General features: G+C 43.7%; 1 protein-coding gene across 1 annotated transcript in view; it reads left to right on the forward strand.

Annotated features, from left to right (window-relative positions):
• The first annotated feature begins 1664 nt into the window (after nt 1–1664).
• The window catches only part of SLC9A2 (solute carrier family 9 member A2), a 34550-nt gene continuing 16913 nt past the window's right edge, over nt 1665–19301 (forward strand). Inside the window, exons 1-3 of the mRNA XM_054812561.1 lie at nt 1665–2233; nt 7762–8225; nt 13773–14023. Of these exons, the coding sequence (XP_054668536.1) occupies nt 1957–2233; nt 7762–8225; nt 13773–14023 (992 nt within the window). The 5' untranslated portion in view covers nt 1665–1956. The remainder of the gene's footprint in view (nt 2234–7761; nt 8226–13772; nt 14024–19301) is intronic.

A 19301-nucleotide genomic window follows, 5' to 3' on the forward strand; every position in this document is an offset into this window, starting at 1 on the left:
TCATCTGCAGGAAAGGTCATAAAATGAGACATGCAAGTACAACTACAGATCTTACGATTTCAGACTGAATTAAATTTATAATTCACAGTCTGATTTGCATGTGAGAGATAATGCTATCTCCTTCGCCTGAGGGTTAGACTTCTCTTCATATGGGTGGTCTTTTGACAGGGACCAGGAGATTCAGGAATGACAGAGCGTTTTCTTTTGGTATTTTTTTTTTTCATATAAAGGAAATGTCCTCAGAATTGGCAATATTTATCTGTTTCTCTTATTTCAGGGAATCTAATATAACAAATAAAAGGACCTATGAAGATATCACATGCAGCTAGAGGGTTAGATGACAAACACGCTATTTTGGTGTTCAAACGTGTTCTCCTGGCTGACTTGTAGATAAAATAAAGAAAAAACCTTTTATTAGTGTTGTGTTTTTAAATTTGCCATCAAAACCATAGGCTTAACACCTTGTTTTCAGGTTCTGGGGGTAAATGACAGCTACAGATATTCAGGTAATTGAAGTTACAGCTTTAACTGTAACTCACTACAGAAAGAGTAGCCACTGGTTACTTTTTGCCATTTGGGGAAAACCGGGAGAAATCTTACTGCCTGCTTTTGGTTTATTTGAAATCAGGAAAGACATGCTTTGTTATAAAGGCACGCAGAACAGTGTGCTATGAAGATTTTATGAGTTCGAGCTTTGGAATACTGTCTTACTCACAAGTGGTGAAGTCATGAGCACGTCGTGGCTGAGATTTTATTCTTTCAGAAATACAGAAAGCCGGTGCTCAGCAGTATCTGATGGAATACCAGCCATGCTGAAATTCATGGCAAATCCCCAATGCCTTCAGGAACAGGATTTTGCCAATCACATGTTCAATATTGGCAACGCATACTCTCACACACATACACACACACACGTAAAGATATTATTAGTTAGATATTTATATACTATATATGAGAATATATGTATGAACACTCATATATGTTTATACGGTGTGTTCTTTTAACTCTAGATTAACAGAATTTAACTCTTAATTGGTGGGAACAGAATGTTATCTTTCATATAGAAAGGGTAGAAGCACCCTTCCTGTATTTGGTAATGGCAACATAAATATGTACATATACATACATATGTATATACGTATACATACATATAAATGTATATACCTATATAAAGTCACTTTACTAAAAAATATATGCATATACACATCCATATGTATATACATGCACACACATTTGGATACATTCATATACATATACATTCACATACAGTCTCTAGATACATATATCTAAAAGTAATTTACCTAGAGACTTATCTACAGACTATTTATGTATGTACGTATATGTATATATAGGCGTGTACATAGCCATATAGCGTGTGTTAACGCTCTAGATTGGTTTCTATAAATGTGTATGTGCGTGTATTCCGTGACTGCATACAAATCTCTTTTAGTAATTGAACGGGACGCACCCGGGCTATGCCTCTGCCTCTGCCTCTGCCTCTGCCTCTGCCTCTGCCTCTGCCTCTGCAGGCACCGGGGGCAGGATTGCCGCGGGGTGCCTCAACGCCCCGTCACGCCGAGGCACCGCAGGCCGGTGGCAGGCTGGCCCGCACCCAGCCCGAGCACCTGGCGGCGGCTGGGGTCCGGCCCCCGCCCGGGCGCTCCCGCGGCGTCTGACAGCGGCCGCCCGGGCCCGGGGGGCGGCGGGGGCGGCGGCCGGCCCGCGGCGGGGCCAGCCCGCGGCTTTGCCCCGCGGGGGGCGGCCCCGGGGGCGGCCCGGAGGGAGCGGGGCGCCGCGGCCGGCCGGCGGCGCCGGGCCGGGACTCGCCCAGTCACCGGGGAGGAGGCGGAGCCGGCGGGGCCGCGGCGGCGGCAGGTGCCCGCGGCGGCGGGATGGTGGCGGCGGCCGGCGCGGGGCCGTAGGGCAGCGGCGCGCCGGGCCGGGAGCGGGGACGCCATGGGCAGCCGCAGCGGCCCCCCGCGCCCTGCCGCGCCTCTGCTGCCGGTGCTGGTGCCGGTGCTGGCGGTGCTGGCGGCCGGGGCGGCGGAGGCGCGGGCCACCTCGGAGAGCCAGCTGCCCGGCGCCTCGGCGATGGGTACCGGCACCCCGCCGAGCCCCAGCGGCACCGCCTTCGAGGAGACGCGGCTCCACGTCTTCACGCTGGACTACCCCCACGTGCAAATCCCCTTCGAGATCACCCTCTGGATCCTGCTGGCCTCCCTCGCCAAGATCGGTGAGCGGGGCCGTCGGGCGACCCTCCCTCCCTCTGCCCTCCCGGGCCGCCCGCCCCCCGGGGCCCGCCGCGGGCAGCCGGGCTGGGTCGGTCCGTGCCCGGCGGCGGGGGGCGCGGGAGCGGGGGCGGCCGGAGGCTGATGCTCCTTGGCGGGGCGGGATGCCCGGGCGTGATTTGCCCGGCAGAAGCTTGGGTTTTCTCGGTTAGGAAAGGTGTGGAGGAGAAAAGGAGATGAGTCCGGCCCTCTGCAGCAACGCGAAAACCCCGGGCTGTCAGGGCTGTAAAACCCAGGGTTCACTCAGTGTGCGACTGACTTTTCCTTGAGCGCCCGACCGTCATTTGAGCGCTTCCTTCTTTTTCTTAAAATAACGCCGGGTATAATGACAGTTTCAGAACAGAACAACAGATCGATGGAAAGTAAATATTAATGAGGGCAGAGTAAGCCTCCTCGTTGTACTTTCCCACCATTCACTTAGGTCCCGAGAAAGACAAAAAAGACAGCGCTGAATGAGTAAGAAAGGCCACCTCTTCCCTCATGTGGAAAATATTTGTATTGCATAGTTTCACTGTGTTTTGTGCAGCTTATAAATAATGTTTTTAATTAGCTTTCCATGTCCCAAACAGAAAAATGGGTACAGCGTAATAATCTGAAGATAGTCGGGTAAAGGTGTACTAGAGAGCTATTTAAAAATCAGTAAATCTCTGCAAATGATGAACTTTATATCTTCTTAACTAGAAGATAAGGTAAGGAATAAAGTCGTGGGATCAAAAAACCAAAGTTCACTCATACTCGTTTGATTCAGAAGTCTTGATTTTGCAGCTCAGATTTCAGTAAAAACTATGATTATACTCATTTTCATAGAACTTAAAACTTTGACTTCTGCTTGGGACATTTAAATAGACTGTGTCACATTCTGGTTAGTGATGGGGTAATTAGGATTCTGCAAACCCAAAAATTTGTACTGACCTCCTGCCACGGCTAGCGTTGTGGTTGGGGGCCTGATCCTCTACCCGAGCAACTTGTGATGGCTTCATTATTTCCTGCAGAAATACTGTATGTTGCATCCATTAAGGATGCACGTGTCTCGATGCATGTTTCTTAATGCATTAAAGATGCAGGTTTAGTCTTGAGTATGTATTTATTTAGGTGCTTGCAGAATCAGGACAGAGTTCAAATATGATACACTCAGGTATGTCATGAACTATAATAGCCAGAAAATACGGAGTTTGGTAAAGAACTTATCTCAGCTAGTCGAGTATTGTAAAATTGTTCTGGTTTCTGAGTTTAGGTACAGCAAAAGCTCTTGTATAAGCTAAGACTAGTGAAAAAGTTACTGTTTTATTAAAGATTACAGGGAAGCCATTTGAAATGTAAACACACATACATAATGATACATAATTTCTGTAGGACTGCACGTTCTGACTATCATATTTTGCTAGTAGATAAGCATCTAAAAAGTAAAAAAAATGGTGACAACTAATTTTCTAAGCTGACTGCAGTACAGTAAACAGGCAAAATGTATAGATGAGGAAAAATGCATGTCATTTTTAAATCCCTTCAGTTATACCAAATGAAAGCTAGAGTGGCTAATCTAGGGCATTACCTCTGCTGTTATAAGTGTGTGTGTGCTAAGCAATGAGGGACGGATCCAGGAGAGGCCCTAGGTGTGGCAGCGCTCAGCTTCACCACACCTATCTGCAGGCACCCCGACTCTGGGACTGGAATTAGGAACATCCAGTTCTTGCTCCTGGAGCTCCATCTGTACTTCCTTATCCAGCGAGTGCATCGGGTAAACCTTCCCAGGACAGACTCCCATCCCTCCTAAGTCACATTCCCATAGCGTCAATTTTTCATTTGCTTGCGCCTTCTTTTATATTGAAGGTAGCCCAAACGGGCAGAGTTCTCCAACCACTGAGATGCAGAAATGTTGGCTCTGCCACGTCCTACTGTGTTACTAAGAGTGGGCCATGTGTCTCAGTTCGTAGAGATGGAGAGGGGTTTTCCATCCCGTCTCACTGCCTGGAGCCCCGAGCGCAGCCCTGTGAGCAGGGGGGCTCTCCGGAGCATTCCTCTCCCCAGCATTTCCTGCCGGGCAGCACGGGCATCTCGCCCCTGTCCTGCCGGGCAATGTGAAATCCACCTCTAGACTCACGTACTGCCCAGGAAGCTTCGGCGCTTAATCTGGCATCGCAAATTCCTTTCTGGGGCTAGGCACTGACTGCTTACGCTTGGCACTGCCAAGTAGCAAACCTTTCTGAACGGAGCCCTAAGGTCCTTTCAGCTAGAAGGGGCTCAGAAGATGGGGTCACATTTAATAACAGCTCTCACAGTGTGTGAAGGATCCCAAAGACAACTGTATCACAGCACCTGCTTATTGCCCAACTGGAGCCTTTTTGAACAAATGTGGTTTTGCAGAAACGCAGTTTCACTGCAGCTGAAATGTTCCAGCATTTGCTAATTTTTATAGGGATTTACCTGGAAGGTTTCTCAGATCCTGGTTGTGATCGTGCCATTGTAGGCTAAGTTTAGAGGGAGCAAGACAGACAGCATGAGAAAGGAAAACCTGCAGTGGTCAAGTTGTCAGCCTGAACATTTTGACAAGGTACATTTTCACAAAGACATTAGAAACATGTTGCTTTTTATTCCAGCATAGAACAAGGGCACATTTTGAAATCTAAGAATTTGCCTTGAATGGCATTATTATGTTCTGGCTACCTCTGCTTATGTATTATCCTGTGTGGTGATACCATGTATGAGGTATGTTACTAACATGCTGATGGACCCCACCAGTATATTAGGTGGGACCCAGTGCACCCAAAGTATGCTGCAGTCTCTGATCAGTGAGACTAGTCTACTTACATTTCAGTTTTGCTTAATTCCTATGCTACTAAACTTACAAAATGTTGTTTAACCCATCCAGATTCCTGTTACTCCTATGTTTAATCACAAATGCACGATTAGAAGTCCTTCTTCTGGGAACTGAGCTGATACCCTTCCAACATGTGTCTCCTGAAAAAGGGTTTAAGCAGTTCGGAGCGCCCTTGGAAAACTCATGTATAATCAAAAGTACACATCTCAGTGGCATTTCCAGCATCAGAGTGCACTGGATTTCACCCAAGAAGTAGGAAACCAGGACTCTTAAGGACTGAACTTGCACTTTAGGCAAGTGTCCTAATGCCCAATGGCCGGAGGGTAAACATCTTCTGTGCTGTTGAAGCTGGGTCACTGCATGGTCAGGAGCCCAAGAACAGGGTCAGAGGAGGAGAAAGTAGCTGTGGTCCGGGGTTCAGCAAAAAAGTCCAAGTATTTATGTACTGCGAGGGATCTGCTCCCAGGCTGCTCCTGACCACGTGGCTGTGGATCCGTCAGAGCAGGGCACCTGAGCCTGACTCTGTGCACTGGATCCTAAATCCCAGTTGTCTGCCCTTAGATGCGGAACCACAGCCTGTCCCTCATCACCTTTGAATGCCTTTCATGGAGGCAGGCAGTCTTTTAGGAGTTTTGATGCAGTTTACATGGATGAAAAGCACATTTAACTTCTTGGCAGCCTTTCCATTACCTTTAAGGATGAGGCAGAGTCCCAAAAGCTCTGAGAGAGTATGAACTTTCCAAAGAGTCACTTGTAAAGAAGGAAAGCAAAAGATTTTTGCTTTTATATTCACAATAGACATTTCATTGCCATTGCATTATAACTGGTTGGGATGTTTTTTTGTTTTCATTAAAAGCTGCATTTACAAAAATTCCCTCCTCTTCAATTTTTTTTGAGAAAATTATTTAAGATACTTTTGAAGGGCTTAAAAAAACTTTTAGCAAAATCTGCTTACTCAGGGGAAACTTCAGTCACTCTATTTTGGCATCCTGCCGCTGCAGAAACTAAGAAAAACCGTAAAATGTTTATGTGGAAGTGGCTGAAAGGTGAAGAGTCAAGTCTCCAACTGCAAATTCTTGTGTTTCCAGGGTCATTACCTGTTCTGCCAATATCGGATATTGATGATTCTGGTTTTGAAGAATGACAGTGAATTTGGCAGTCCTTCTAATGAGTCACATAGTCTGTGTTTGTAAATATTAAAAAGCAGTCTGTGCTTATCCAGAAAGGAAAAAAATACAGCTTGAGCTGCTTGCTTTAAAAAATAGATGTAATAGTTATAGAATACGTAAGTATAAAATCTGTAGATTAAAACAGCTTTCCCCTTGGTCCTTCTTAACCATTTGTTTTTCCTAATAATAAGTTCAGGCTTTCTTTTACCTGGAAAAAAATCTATAATGAAAGGACAATTAATGAAATTGGTGTTACAAGATACGGAAGCCTGAAATTGGGAAACTGGATGTGAACTATATCAAGCTTGCACTAGTTTAACTGTTTCGACTACAGGTGTGATTTTTACTGAAATAGTTTTACTGAAATAGACGCCCGTTATTACCACACCCAGTGTTTCCGTGCAACTCTCATTTAAAATAATTTAAATGCTTTTTAGTTAGGCAGGAATTGTGGGATCTTGTGGGTGTGGATAGTTTTCTATATAATTATATGGGCCAAATATAGATAAGGAGGAGCCTGGAAAAGATTGGCATCGCCAGGACCTGGAATGTGACCTTGGTGCATAAGGTTGATCGTTCCATTAGATTGGCCAGAGTTCCTTCAAAACTTTTCTCATTCATTACCAAAATCATTCTTAAAATAGTCAACTTCTAGAAGTAATGGGAATCTTTAAATCAAAACTGCATGGCTTGTAGAGTTTTAGTAGGCTATGGAACGTTCAACCATTAAGTCCTCATTCAGAACTGGTTTTTATTCATTTTTTCAGTACTTTGCACAGATTTTTATGAGAGATTCCTGAAACTACCACAATTCATATAATACAGAAGAAAGAACATAATAATACGGGCTACAGCTTATTGTCACTTTATGGAAAACATGTTGGTTCTTGTGAAATTAATTTGGAAGCTTCATTAAAATAAAAAGAATAATTGTGTCTGTACGTGCTTCCTCGTGGTCACTGGGGAAGTGACCATGGGTGACTGGGCGCAGGTCACATGAGCTAGTTCCCCTCCCTAGCTCTGAGACTCTAAGAGACACCTAAAAATGAAGTTAATGTACTCCTTAAACTCCTTTGTGAAGCTGTGCATGGAGGAAGGGGTGGTTAGTATGATTCTTTTCTTTATCTAGATGTAATTTACCATACAAAAGTGTTTGGATTGTGTTTCTGGAGGATTCTACATTACAACAAAACCCAACACTTTCACAAACTGAACTCTTGCACACAGTTGCTCCAGCCAGCCTAGCTATTAACTGGAACATCTCACTGTTGAATTGACTCTCCACCAAAGTATCTGAATTAACCACCTTAGATGACAAATTTGTCTTGACCTGTTGTGGTGGTTCAGTTCAGTCTTTGCAATGAAAATGAAATTGCTCTCCGATTGCTGTTTGTTTGCTATAGAAACTAAGATAACAGAATCCAGAATAATCTTTTGGATTCTGTACAAATAACCATTTTACTTTCTTGTGTTTGACTTTCCTTTGAAGGCTTTCATCTCTATCACAAGTTGCCCTCAATAGTTCCTGAAAGCTGTCTCCTTATTCTGGTTGGATTGCTTCTTGGTGGGATTATTTTTGGAGCAGAGGAGAAGTCCCCACCTGTAATGAACAGTGATGTTTTTTTCTTGTATCTTTTACCACCCATTGTACTCGATGCTGGATATTTTATGCCAACTCGTCTGTTCTTTGAGAACTTTGGTACCATATTCTGGTATGCCGTGGTGGGCACGCTCTGGAATGCCATCGGCATTGGAATTTCACTTTATGGAATTTGCCAGATCAGTGCATTTGGTTTGACTGATATCACATTGCTGCAGAATTTGCTCTTTGGCAGCCTCATTTCAGCTGTGGATCCTGTGGCAGTGTTAGCTGTTTTTGAAAACATTCATGTCAATGAGCAGCTTTACATCCTTGTGTTTGGAGAGTCTTTGCTGAATGATGCCATAACTGTGGTAAGTTATTTGATAAATGATTACTTGATAAAAACGATAAATGATTGTTTGCATGCCACTCTGTTATATCTCTTTGTGTCTGGTTATTAGAGTTTGCTAAAAGATCGAAGCCAATGAGTGCTAATGTGTTTATGTAATTCTCTAAACTTTAGATTTAGAAACTATGGTAGCCTTACTACACCAGAGTAACGTGTAATGGTAGTATATTTGCTGTAGGGATTTTACTACCTGATCTCTTTAGTTTCTGTATCTTTGAATTCTTCTGTAATTCTCTGATTACTTCGGTAATCTGAAACTGAAAGTTTTCCTCACCTGCAGAAATGTTGTTGGACAGGAGAGGGAAAAGCACCAGCATGGGGTGTCCCAGCATGTTCACAGGGAGAATGGGAAAATCATTGAGGTACCAGAGGCACAGGACCCAGTTGATGCTGGCCTTTCGCATGTGCCCATCCAGTTGGAACTGCCCTGAGACCACCAATGTATTTCTCCCAGGCTACAGATGAGATAGGACAGCCATCTGGAGGCAGTAATTTCTAATCATTAACTAGCTGAACTGGGTTTGTGGTGCTGACCTGAGGACGGCAATCTGCAGATTCCATTAACACCCCCAGTGCCCTTCGTTTGTACCTGATGACACCATGTCTGGAACACTACTCCCATTTATCCATGCCTTACTTGAAATCCTGCCTGTACCAACTATGTCCTGGCATGCTTCCCATTTTGTGAGCCATGGAGGTCCAGTTTTTCATATGCCAGAAGGACCAGAAAGATCAATGAACTGGGTCCGCACCTTGCCTGTCTCTATCACTGGCTTCTTATTCCTGTCCCATTCCGCGCAGAATTGTCCTTTGTTTTCCCCTTTTCTAGGACTTTGCCTCACCTGCTTAACACATACGTATCTCATCATTTAATCTGAGCCTTGGTACTGATCATTTCTTGTGTGGCTGTGGGAGTACTGTGGTGGGGGTTTTTTTGCATTTATGCTTCATGCTTTACCTGATTCTGTTGCTATCCAGCCAGCTGAATCACATCCTCTCTTATGGGCTTGCCTTAAAGCCTAGCTTTTCTCACTAGCTTACCGCTGAAATTGCCTGCCATTACTAGACTGGTACTTAAGCCAATCCTGAAAATAAGTGGGTGTAAATACTGAGTTTCAAAAGGCTTAGCAGTTCTGCCATGGCTGTGTCCGTCTCTATTCACTCTTAATGGCCAATCATGCAGTGGAATTATTTTCATCCAAGATTTTTCTCAGGGAGAAAGGTCTGGGTTTCTGTTAATGTAAAGCTTTTTTTGGTGGATTTTTCCAACCAAAATAACTTTTTCCAATCACAAAAACAATCGTCTTTCCACTGGAGCAGCAGTTAATCCAGCAACATTTTCTAGGAAAGCACTGCATCCTGATGATGGAAGTATTCATGTGTGCCATTGCCCAACGGAAAATTACTCCCAAACACCATTTTTATAGGCTCTGGCATGGCAATTTAATAACCGTGATGCATGGCTTTCCTGTAAGCGTCATTATTGCCTTCTTTGGAGGCAGTCCTTTCTCACGGCATGCCTGCGCAGATGCCCTAACGCAGGGGGAGATACTCCGAGGAGTCTGCAGGGCCAGCCCAGCATATGTAGGCCATGCAGATATTCATGAGGGAGTGAAAGGAATTTCGGGTACGTTCAGTCTTCTTTCCCAGCTGTCACTTAAAGGTAGCACTTGGCAGGAGATCAAGTGGTTTCCACATGCTAAACGTTGGTCTGCTAATGGTTCCTTGTTATTATTTTGCACACCTGAGATCATGTGATTATACTTAAAACGTGACCCAGGCCGTCACACAGATCCCCCGTGGGGTGCCCTTAGAGGACCTTGCCTCCCCTGCCCATAGCGGTGCTGCCAGACCAGCCCTCGCTGGTGCTGCCGGGGTTACGCAGCTATCCGCTCAAAGGAGACAATGTTTTGTCAATGCTCTCTCTTCCTCTGCCCTTGTCGTGTTACCAGGAGAGCTGATAAAACCAGCTAGCAGGCAGAGCTCAGCCCCTTCCAGCTTTCGTCAGCTGGAGCCCTTGAGTCCCACCTACCCTGGCAGGTCCCTCCGGTGGGACGCGGGGAAGAAGCAGGAGGGGAGCTGAAGGCGGGCTGCCCATCTGCAGCCCCTGCCTAATTCCTGTGGCCACTGCAGCATCAAAAAACCCAGGGGCTGCACAGACGGGCAGTACAGAATGGTGTGGCTTTAGTAAACATGCTTTCTAAATACTTTAAGACCTTCTTCCTGCTATCCCACTTGCACTGCCTGGCTGCTCCTAATAAAAGCTTTTATTAGGATAGCAGTGTCATTATGCTTTCCCTTTTCAGAAAATATGTTACCACACCTTCATTTTAGATAGAAAGCGAAGTGTGCTGTCTCAGGAATCTCAGCTCTGCTGTGTTTCTCACACGGTCTGTCATGCCTGATGATAGTTTTTGCAATATGCCTGTGCCTTTGGATGATCCTTTTTCCCCACTGATGGAATTTTGGAGCTTGGATTTGGCTGAGGGCAATGTTTGCCAGTTGGCTTCTTGTTCAGAGTTGGTCCTTTAACGAAAGACTGGGTCAGCACAGTGATATTAAATGGCAAGATCACAGATGAAGTTGAGTGTTAGCAGTTCAAATTCCAATTCTGGTCTTAAAATCACAAAGAAGGAGCCAGTGTCATTACAATAATATTATTCCCATGTTGGAAAACATTACAGCAATGGTCTGTATTCCACCTCTACTGAAAACATTATTTTAGAGTGCTTTAAAGTAATTTCAGAATTAAAAACTAATAACTGAGAACTGATGAAAATAAGCAATTAGTGTCTAGGAAGAGCAGAGAGAGTCTGAGACAAGATTAAAAAGTGATTGGTGACTAATATTCCTTGGTGTACCCTTCAGTGAGTTCAGCTGAGGGATGTTGAGTAAATGCAAATCTTGAACTTGAAAAAAAACCCCTGTTCTCATACCAAACACGTTACAAAATGTGATCAGAGTTGCTGTTAACTCACCTGAAAGCTTAGAGAGAGCTGTAAAACCAAACTGCTGTAGAGTAAAAGGGAAGTGGACCTGATCTTGATCTCATTTACAGCAGTGTAAATAAAGAACAATAGGAACGAGATTAAAATTGTGTTCATGACATTCCATAGTCCAAGCTGCTGCTTCTACCACATCTGAGGGGTTTTGATCTGAGGTACAAAGGAGAACATTGCTTTTCCTCTTGCAACTAACTTAACGGCAACAGACTTGAGATTTATGAGGATGTCTGTATGTGGAAACAACAGGTTCCATTCTGTTTGCAGGGCGAATACTTCGCTATGAGGATGAGAAGATGTTATGGAAAGGCTGTTGCTTGAGTAGATCAAGATTATATGCTTCTCTACAAGCAGCTCTCAGTGGCCTTACTTGGAGACTTGCCTTATATATATTCAAATAGTTACATTTTAAAATATAAAAAAGTCTATTTAAAACTCCAATTAAAGAAAATAATAATCTTACCTAATACATACCAAGGGAGTATTCTGCTAGGTCAAATTCTGTAGATGTCTTGAAGATTAACACAACTCTGGGGTTGTTCCAAGTTTCAACAAGTGACTCAGGGGATCTCCTCTCCTTGCAAACAACACAACAGTATTTTTTCTTCAGTCTGTGATTCATGGAGACTCCTGGGAGTCTGTGGACTGAGAGGTCCTTGTAAAGTGACCAACAAAAGCACACCTATTGTCAATAAGCTTAATTCTGGTGTACTTCTCTTCATGCAAATCCATAAGGTCCACAAATCAGCAAAACAGGTTGAAAACCAGTGGAGCCTATGACATTACTTTCCTGTCCTGCACAGGACATAGTAACAAGGAACAGGGCAAAAAAGCTGGGAATCTGCCTCAGAGCAACAAGATTAAGGGGTTTGTCGAGATGAAAAAGGACGCTTCTCCCAGGTGGACGCATCCTGAGGACATCATTCTTATCAAATAAATAGTTCCTGCTCCTGCTCTTGCCCTGTTTATCGCTTTGTGATGAAAATCAGAAATTACTGGTGACTGTGCTAGGTTTGATTTAACCTTCTTTTTTCATGCTTGCTCTGGAATACATTTTTTCTTTTTGGTTTTTTTTTCAGTTCTTTCCTTTCACTTAGCCCAAAAGACCCATAATAGGCCATGTCTTTGCATTAGTCTATAGTGAGAACTTTCACCTCTGTAAGACCTATCAGATTTTGGCCAAGAAGAGCTGTACGACTTACTTTCGTCATGTGAGAGAGACCAAGACTGCGAACATGACAAATCTCTCCCAGTCGCTATTCAAACACCTACATTGTTGGCACTATGCAAGTACTGATAAAACATTGTTCTCTCAAATAGCATTTCTGATAGAGAAACCTGTTTGGTTTACTAAGACGTCCAGACAGAAAGTGGAGGTTTAACTCCTGCAAACTGTCCAAGATGACTAGTCACGTGTTTATCATGACCAAGGTGGCTTAGCCTGTGAACTCACTTTCCATTTCTGGCTTAGATCCTTTTTGTGGTAGGAGTAGGTACCTATGACCAAGCTTAGCTCTGGACAAGGGGACTATGTAGCCATCAGGGTTATCTCATGGCTGGGAGCGTACATGCAGCACCAGCCAAGGCTTAAATCTCCCAAGTAAGTCTGCAAATGGGGAGACCCTTTAAGACCCTTAAGTTTCTTTAAGAGTAATTGATTCCATTGTTGTCTGTTTTGTAGTAACTAAAATACGGGATATTAGAGAAATGTGAAGTTTACATCGTTCTGTTTCCTGTGTAAAACAAAGTCTCTCTGGCTAAGAAAATGCGATAATCCCAATGACCCAGTTTGTTTTGGAGGTTGTCTATAAACCTTTGAAAATTAAACTGAGCAAATACATGGTAATAGGTCTTTCACTGGGAATTAAATCCAAATCTCTAGAAATTATCTAAAGTTTGAGTTGTCTTTAAACCACTGGATTCTTAATGGTTAATATATCAAAGAAAAAGTGCTCCATGGATGTCATGTTTCTTGTAGTCCTTGGGTGGTCACTGTCCATTCCCTCTCCCTCCCCACCCCATGCCAGAAGGATCTGTGGTCTAATTTGGTACTGCAGCTCTCAGTGTCTTATGTAGATCAAACACATTTGAAAATAACCTGATTTTTCACTGATTATGAAACTGTGTTTTTTCCTCCTTTTTTTATTTCTTTGATTCTGGGGAAAATCTGAAATGGCCATTTGTTGTGGGAAAATTAGAAGCTCTGCAAATAAATGAATTTAAAGAAAGATTAGATAGATCTATCTTCCTGGCCTGCAGAATGGCATGGGTTAAGAAACTTGTCTCATTTGCAAAAATGAGAATAATGATATTTACCCTTCTTTGTACATCTCCCTCATACATATAGATGAAAAGTAATATGCCAGAGGTAAACAACAGCATATCTCAAAAGTGAGTTCAAGGCAGATAGAGAAATTCAAAGTTCAGCACTGAAGCAGAGGATCATAATGACATGAAGGGAAATTAAGAACAGTTCAGAAACATAATGTGCTTTCTTTTTCTCATAGGTCCTGTACAATTTGTTCAAGTCTTTCTGCCAGATGCGCACAATTAAGGTTATTGACATATTCGCTGGGATTGCTAACTTCTTTATAGTGGGGATCGGTGGAGTATTGATTGGAATCCTTTTGGGATTTGTAGCAGCCTTTACCACCCGTTTCACCCATAAAATCCGAGTGATTGAGCCACTCTTTGTCTTCCTGTACAGTTACTTGTCATACATAACAGCTGAAATGTTTCATCTCTCGGGCATCATGGCGTAAGTACTCCAAACTTCAGTAATAATAGCACCCAAGTAAGAATGCCAAAGGAAATTGCAGAGAGGACCAGATTTTGCAAACTTTGCCATATGGCATCGTTCCACTGTGCATGGCAGCGATGCTGGCTTGAGGATTTCCAGCCTCTCCCCTCCTGCTTCCTTCCATCCCATTGTCTCGGCTTGCCACCACACCAGCTGTGTCACTAAAACTGTTCATGGTATCATGCCATAAACCATATCTTTGAAATGTTCCAAGTTAGAAGTAATCCCTTGTATTTTGGGTGGGGTTATTTTTAACCCAGATCAGTTTGGTGACCTGTGTCCTCATGTGACCCTACAGCTAGTCATAAGGGCATGGCTGAGGGGTGGCCCACAGGGATGTGGGGACAGCGGTGGCCGGGAGGGAGAGGGAGTGGTAGCTGGGAACTTCATGAACTGGCTTCACTGCCGATGCCAGTAGATTGTGAAACTACGTCTTACACTTACTCATGTGAGCAGCCAGTAGGTACCATTCAATGAAGAGAATGTATATATCATTAAGGCAAACTCCTGCTGGATTCCAAGCACAGTAAGGACTGGGTGAATGTAAAATTTACAGAATCTAGTCCTGTGGTGATATATCCCTTTAGTATCTTGATACATGTGCCTGTGTGTTGCAATGCTCTCTGTATACATCATTATGTATGAAATAATATTGTTCTTCCCACTTCCAACAGATACAAATATTTTCACTTCTGTTTTTTCACTCCTGGGCTTCGGTAAAGAGAGAGCACAGCCTCTCGCTTTATGCTGTTTGTACTGTAACAACCTCAACTTTAGAAAGAGCCTTTATGACATTTGATATACTTAAACGGTTCGCTCTGGTTCCAAGTAATATTTTTAAAGGCCGACCTTCTTTAATGACTTTGTATTGTTCTAGTGGCAAATATGAGTCATTCAGGCATTGGGAGCATCATAGCTTTTTATGAAAGCTCAGATGTTACTCCTGAGTATCGCCAATACTTGATAATACCTCATCTGATGATTATCTTTTAGGAAGGTGAAGATAGGTTTGATATCATAGTCATGCCAGTATAAGGTTTTCTGGGGCTGGGAGGCAATTTACGGGGAAACATACAGCTGATGATTTCGGTAGTACAAAAATAGAAATATGCCATGAAATGGGAGGGGTTAGTACTTTAATATAAGTAAAGAGCTAAAGATTGCATGGGTTTCTTTCTCTGATATGAGCCTAAATAAAGTAACGTATGCATCCACTTTGACTGAGTTCATAAATATGCCATCTCTTTCCCTAGCTTCTATTCATAGCATTTGTGTGGTTTCTAGTTTCCTCCACTTCTTAAGTCAGATGTCCTTGACATCCTATGATCAAATACTTAAAGGGCTTCTAAGCCAAAACCATGTGGCTAAACTGTACATGGAAAAAATTGTAGCTGTATGCATGAAAATACTGATTTGGACATGCTGCATCTGGAATACAATGGAAAGGGCACGGCGGGTCTGCTGGTGGGTCAGCGGACCCACCGCATGCCGGTGCCGGCCACCAGCACACCAGGGATTCCCATGGCACTACTGACCTGTCCCTTTCATTTGTAACGGTGGCCCCTGAGCGGGTGCAAAGCAGCAGGGGAGGTGTGAAGTATTTCTTCCCTCCAACAGCACAACAGAAAATAAGGTATCTTTAAAATGTCCTGTATGTATTTGGACTCTAAACGTATTTTGTAACAACTAAGGGAGCTGGAAACATCCATAACATTCACAGGGAGCAGGAGGGGCTCTCTGCAGCCCTGTAGTGTCTCAGCTATCATGAGACGTAACGCATGCCCCCTCCCAGCAGTGCTGCTGAGGGCCTTATAGCCCCTGTAATCTCCACATCCCCTCGGAGTACATCTTCCCCGTGCTTTTCACGTTTTGCTAGGTTTTGAACTGCAGAGGGTATTTTGCTCTGTCTCACAGTGCAACGTGCACCGGTATTGAGTTCCCTGTCATTTTCTGCAGCGAATGACTCATGGCAGGATTGCCTGGGTCTGACTTCAAAGTCAGCCCTCCTTTGAGCATGGAGTTGGACCAAGTGACCTTGGATTGTCCCTTACAACCCAGGTTGTTTATTCATTAAATGCTTCTGTGGCCATTTATAGTTCAGCCTATAGGGAATAATTGCCTGAACTCCCCTTTTTCACCCACATCCCCTTGAGTCTATTAAGCTGTTGATTCCCACTTCCTTCATAACCGGGTTCTTAAAGACACTCAGCAAGACCTTGCGGTTACGTGCCGTACCATACTTGAGGCGGAGGACATAAGCAAGGACGTACACTGTTATCAAATAAATAAGATACATACACAGAGTGCCTCATTTCTGTGCAAGTAGGAATTCACTAGCAGAGGAATAGAGGGGAATGAAAGGTGCTTGTCCCTCTTCTGATAAGTCTGTTCTGGGGACAAATGATTCTTGAAACGTCTACGTATAACTCCTGCACCGGGATACCAGGCTGAAATAGCGATGGGACTGAACCATGTCCCTGTGAGCTGCAGTGAGAAAGTCATCTCCAGAAGGAGAGGAAGGAGCTTCTACTGTAATTAGAGCCGGGCTTGAATCAGGAGCACGGCTGTAAAACATACAGATGTGAATCTGAGCTTTATTTGCTTGGTTCCATTTCTAATTATAATGCTGCATTTTCTGCTTACTAATTTCTCATAAAGACTGTGAAGCAGCAGAACTATTAATAAGTGGGGTGTTTGGTTGTTTTTTTTTGCAACAGTGAGTTAGCAGGCTGAAAGGAATAAACATTGAAACTACTGTAAATTTAGTAGGTCAAGGAAACTTGAGGATTGAACCCAGTGGCCTAGTTTATTGCAGTCATGACAGAAACTTCACTGTTTGTACAGGAGGACTTTTATTCTTCAGATGCACAGAAGATTGCAGGTTAATTGCGATTAACTGGTTTTTTCCCTCGCCTTCTTGACCAAGGCAACTACCTCAGGTCACAGAAGTGGAAGCCAAAAGTAATGTGTGGATAAGAAATGTAAAATAAAACACACCTAAGCTTTTGCTTAGATTATGGTGACAGTAAAGATTTAGTTTGGGAAGAGCATATTATAATAATGTACCTGAAATCTTACATATCTAAAGAAATGTATTTTATATTCAATTCTAACACTATATTGCAATAGCATTTTCAACTTAGAGAGACTTCATCAGAAGTTTTTCTAATGTAGGTGAATACTCTGAAGAGATACCAGATTCATAAAGTGAGCAGTGATTAGCTGTGGAATAGTGCTTACCTGAAGAGTAATAAATATTGTACAGCACTGTTTGTTGTACTGGTGAACCAACTCATCAGTTAGTTGACACTAATTGAATGGATGCAAAATGTGACTGAAAATAATATTATATTTATGAGTGTTGTCCCTTTAAATTCTACTGGTTAAGCATAGTAGGTGTTTTAAGTTACAGCTTGCAAAGATCCTGATTAATCTGGTGACAGATTCTTATCAGACATCTATTTACAGTGTCTCCATTACCTCAGGATCCAAAAACAAACTGTGTCCAGAGCATGCTTCCCCACTCCCCAAGCTGCAGGGCTTTCCTAAATGACTATAATCATGAAAACTATTTATTTTAAGAGAGTAATAAATAGTACTGAGTGTTCTGTTCTGTCTTTGCTGCAGACCTGACAGCCCTAATGCTTCGGGCAGTAAGCTGCAGCTTTGAGACTCTGAAACAACTGCGGGTCTGGAAATGGCTGTTTTGCAGCCTGCCCACCGCATTCTTGCTGTATTGCATTTGCTTCCCCTGCAGTTGCCAGCTCCACTGTGTGTGCAGTCCGCTGGAGGTAGCTGGGATGCATCGGACTTGTTACACTTGTACAGATAAGCCGTGCGTGCACAGGAGAGCTGTCACGACCCGTGACATAACCTGAGATATTTTTAGGTCTGTCAGTGTACCTTGTGGCGTGTGAAGCACTGGTTTGCCACTGAATATGAGAGTTCTGGAGGGTGAAAGTGGTAAGGAGATTTGAGACCCTTCTTCACATGCACTTTTGAGGTTGGTCACCAGAACTATGTGTAAACTGAAGAACCTGGGAATGTTTGACAGCTTCTGGGCATGGATGTATGTCCTGGCCAAGTCATTGCTCCATGTCAGGACAAAAACCGTGTGTGGCCCAGATTGTTTCCCACTTTCTTCCTGAGATATGCAGGCACATATGTTTGTGGGATCTATGGTGAGATCTATGGCAAGTCCACCCAGTCTGGGCAACTGTAATTTCAGAACAAGTAGTAGAGCTCTGAAGGACGTCCGCAGTCTGTATTGATAAAAATGCAAGACCTCTGTTGTCCCAACCACATGCTCAAACTAGAAACATTACCTAAACTACTGAGTGTTCCAGGGAGGAAGCTTGCATGCTCATGAAATCTGCTTCATTTCTTCTGTGGTGGATCCCGCGTAGCCATGATGAGCTCTGCTTACCAGACAGCATGCTACTCTTGGGCCACAGAGGATCTTTCTGTTCAAGACCATGGTGAAATTAGCTGACAATGAAGAGAGAGCTGACAATTATGTCAGTGCTAAATGCAGATGAGGGGTCTGAGATAGTTTTAGTCAAGCTTTCCTTCTTCTTAATCTTGGAGTTTGCTTAGGGTTGGAGCTAGTTTTTGCAGGGCAATGGCCATTTAGTATTGTGTTGACTAGATCTGCCTCTCTGTCACCAAGTGTAGGTGGACAAAAATGCAGGGTGAACGCCAGGTTAGGTGAGCTGTTCTGCTAGCAGACCCTCTCCACCTGTATTTGTAAGCCACTACCTGCCTCATTGAACTGCATCTGTCCCCACATCAGACCCTCTTCCCTGGGTTTTATTCACCCTGGTATGCCTGCAGGGGCTGTGCGGCTTGACAGAGGCCGACGAAGTACACTGTGCCCTCTCCCAGTGTCCACGTGTCCTCCCAGATTCAGCCCTCAGAAGTAATGCTGCCCAGTCACTTTGGGGATGTGGATGTGTTGGAGTCAGAGATTTACAACTATGTTTCAGATCTTGGCCGTTGTCCTCCAAAGCAGGCTGTGCTGGGTCCACATAAGAGAAGGAAACTTCTGGACAAAACTAACTTTAATTAGGAGAAACGTGTTCAGACTCTGCCAGTGACTGCAGCCTCAGCTACTGCTATAAGACACCCTCTTGTAATATGCTAAGAAAATTTACTATGTGAAGGTCCTTTTGAACTTACTGCTGCTTCTGGGATTCCCCTTTCTCCTTTGTGAATTTTTTTTGGTAATCCCTTCTTT

The sequence above is a fragment of the Grus americana genome, chromosome 1 (assembly GCF_028858705.1).
Source record: "Grus americana isolate bGruAme1 chromosome 1, bGruAme1.mat, whole genome shotgun sequence".
Classification (NCBI taxonomy): domain Eukaryota; kingdom Metazoa; phylum Chordata; class Aves; order Gruiformes; family Gruidae; genus Grus; species Grus americana.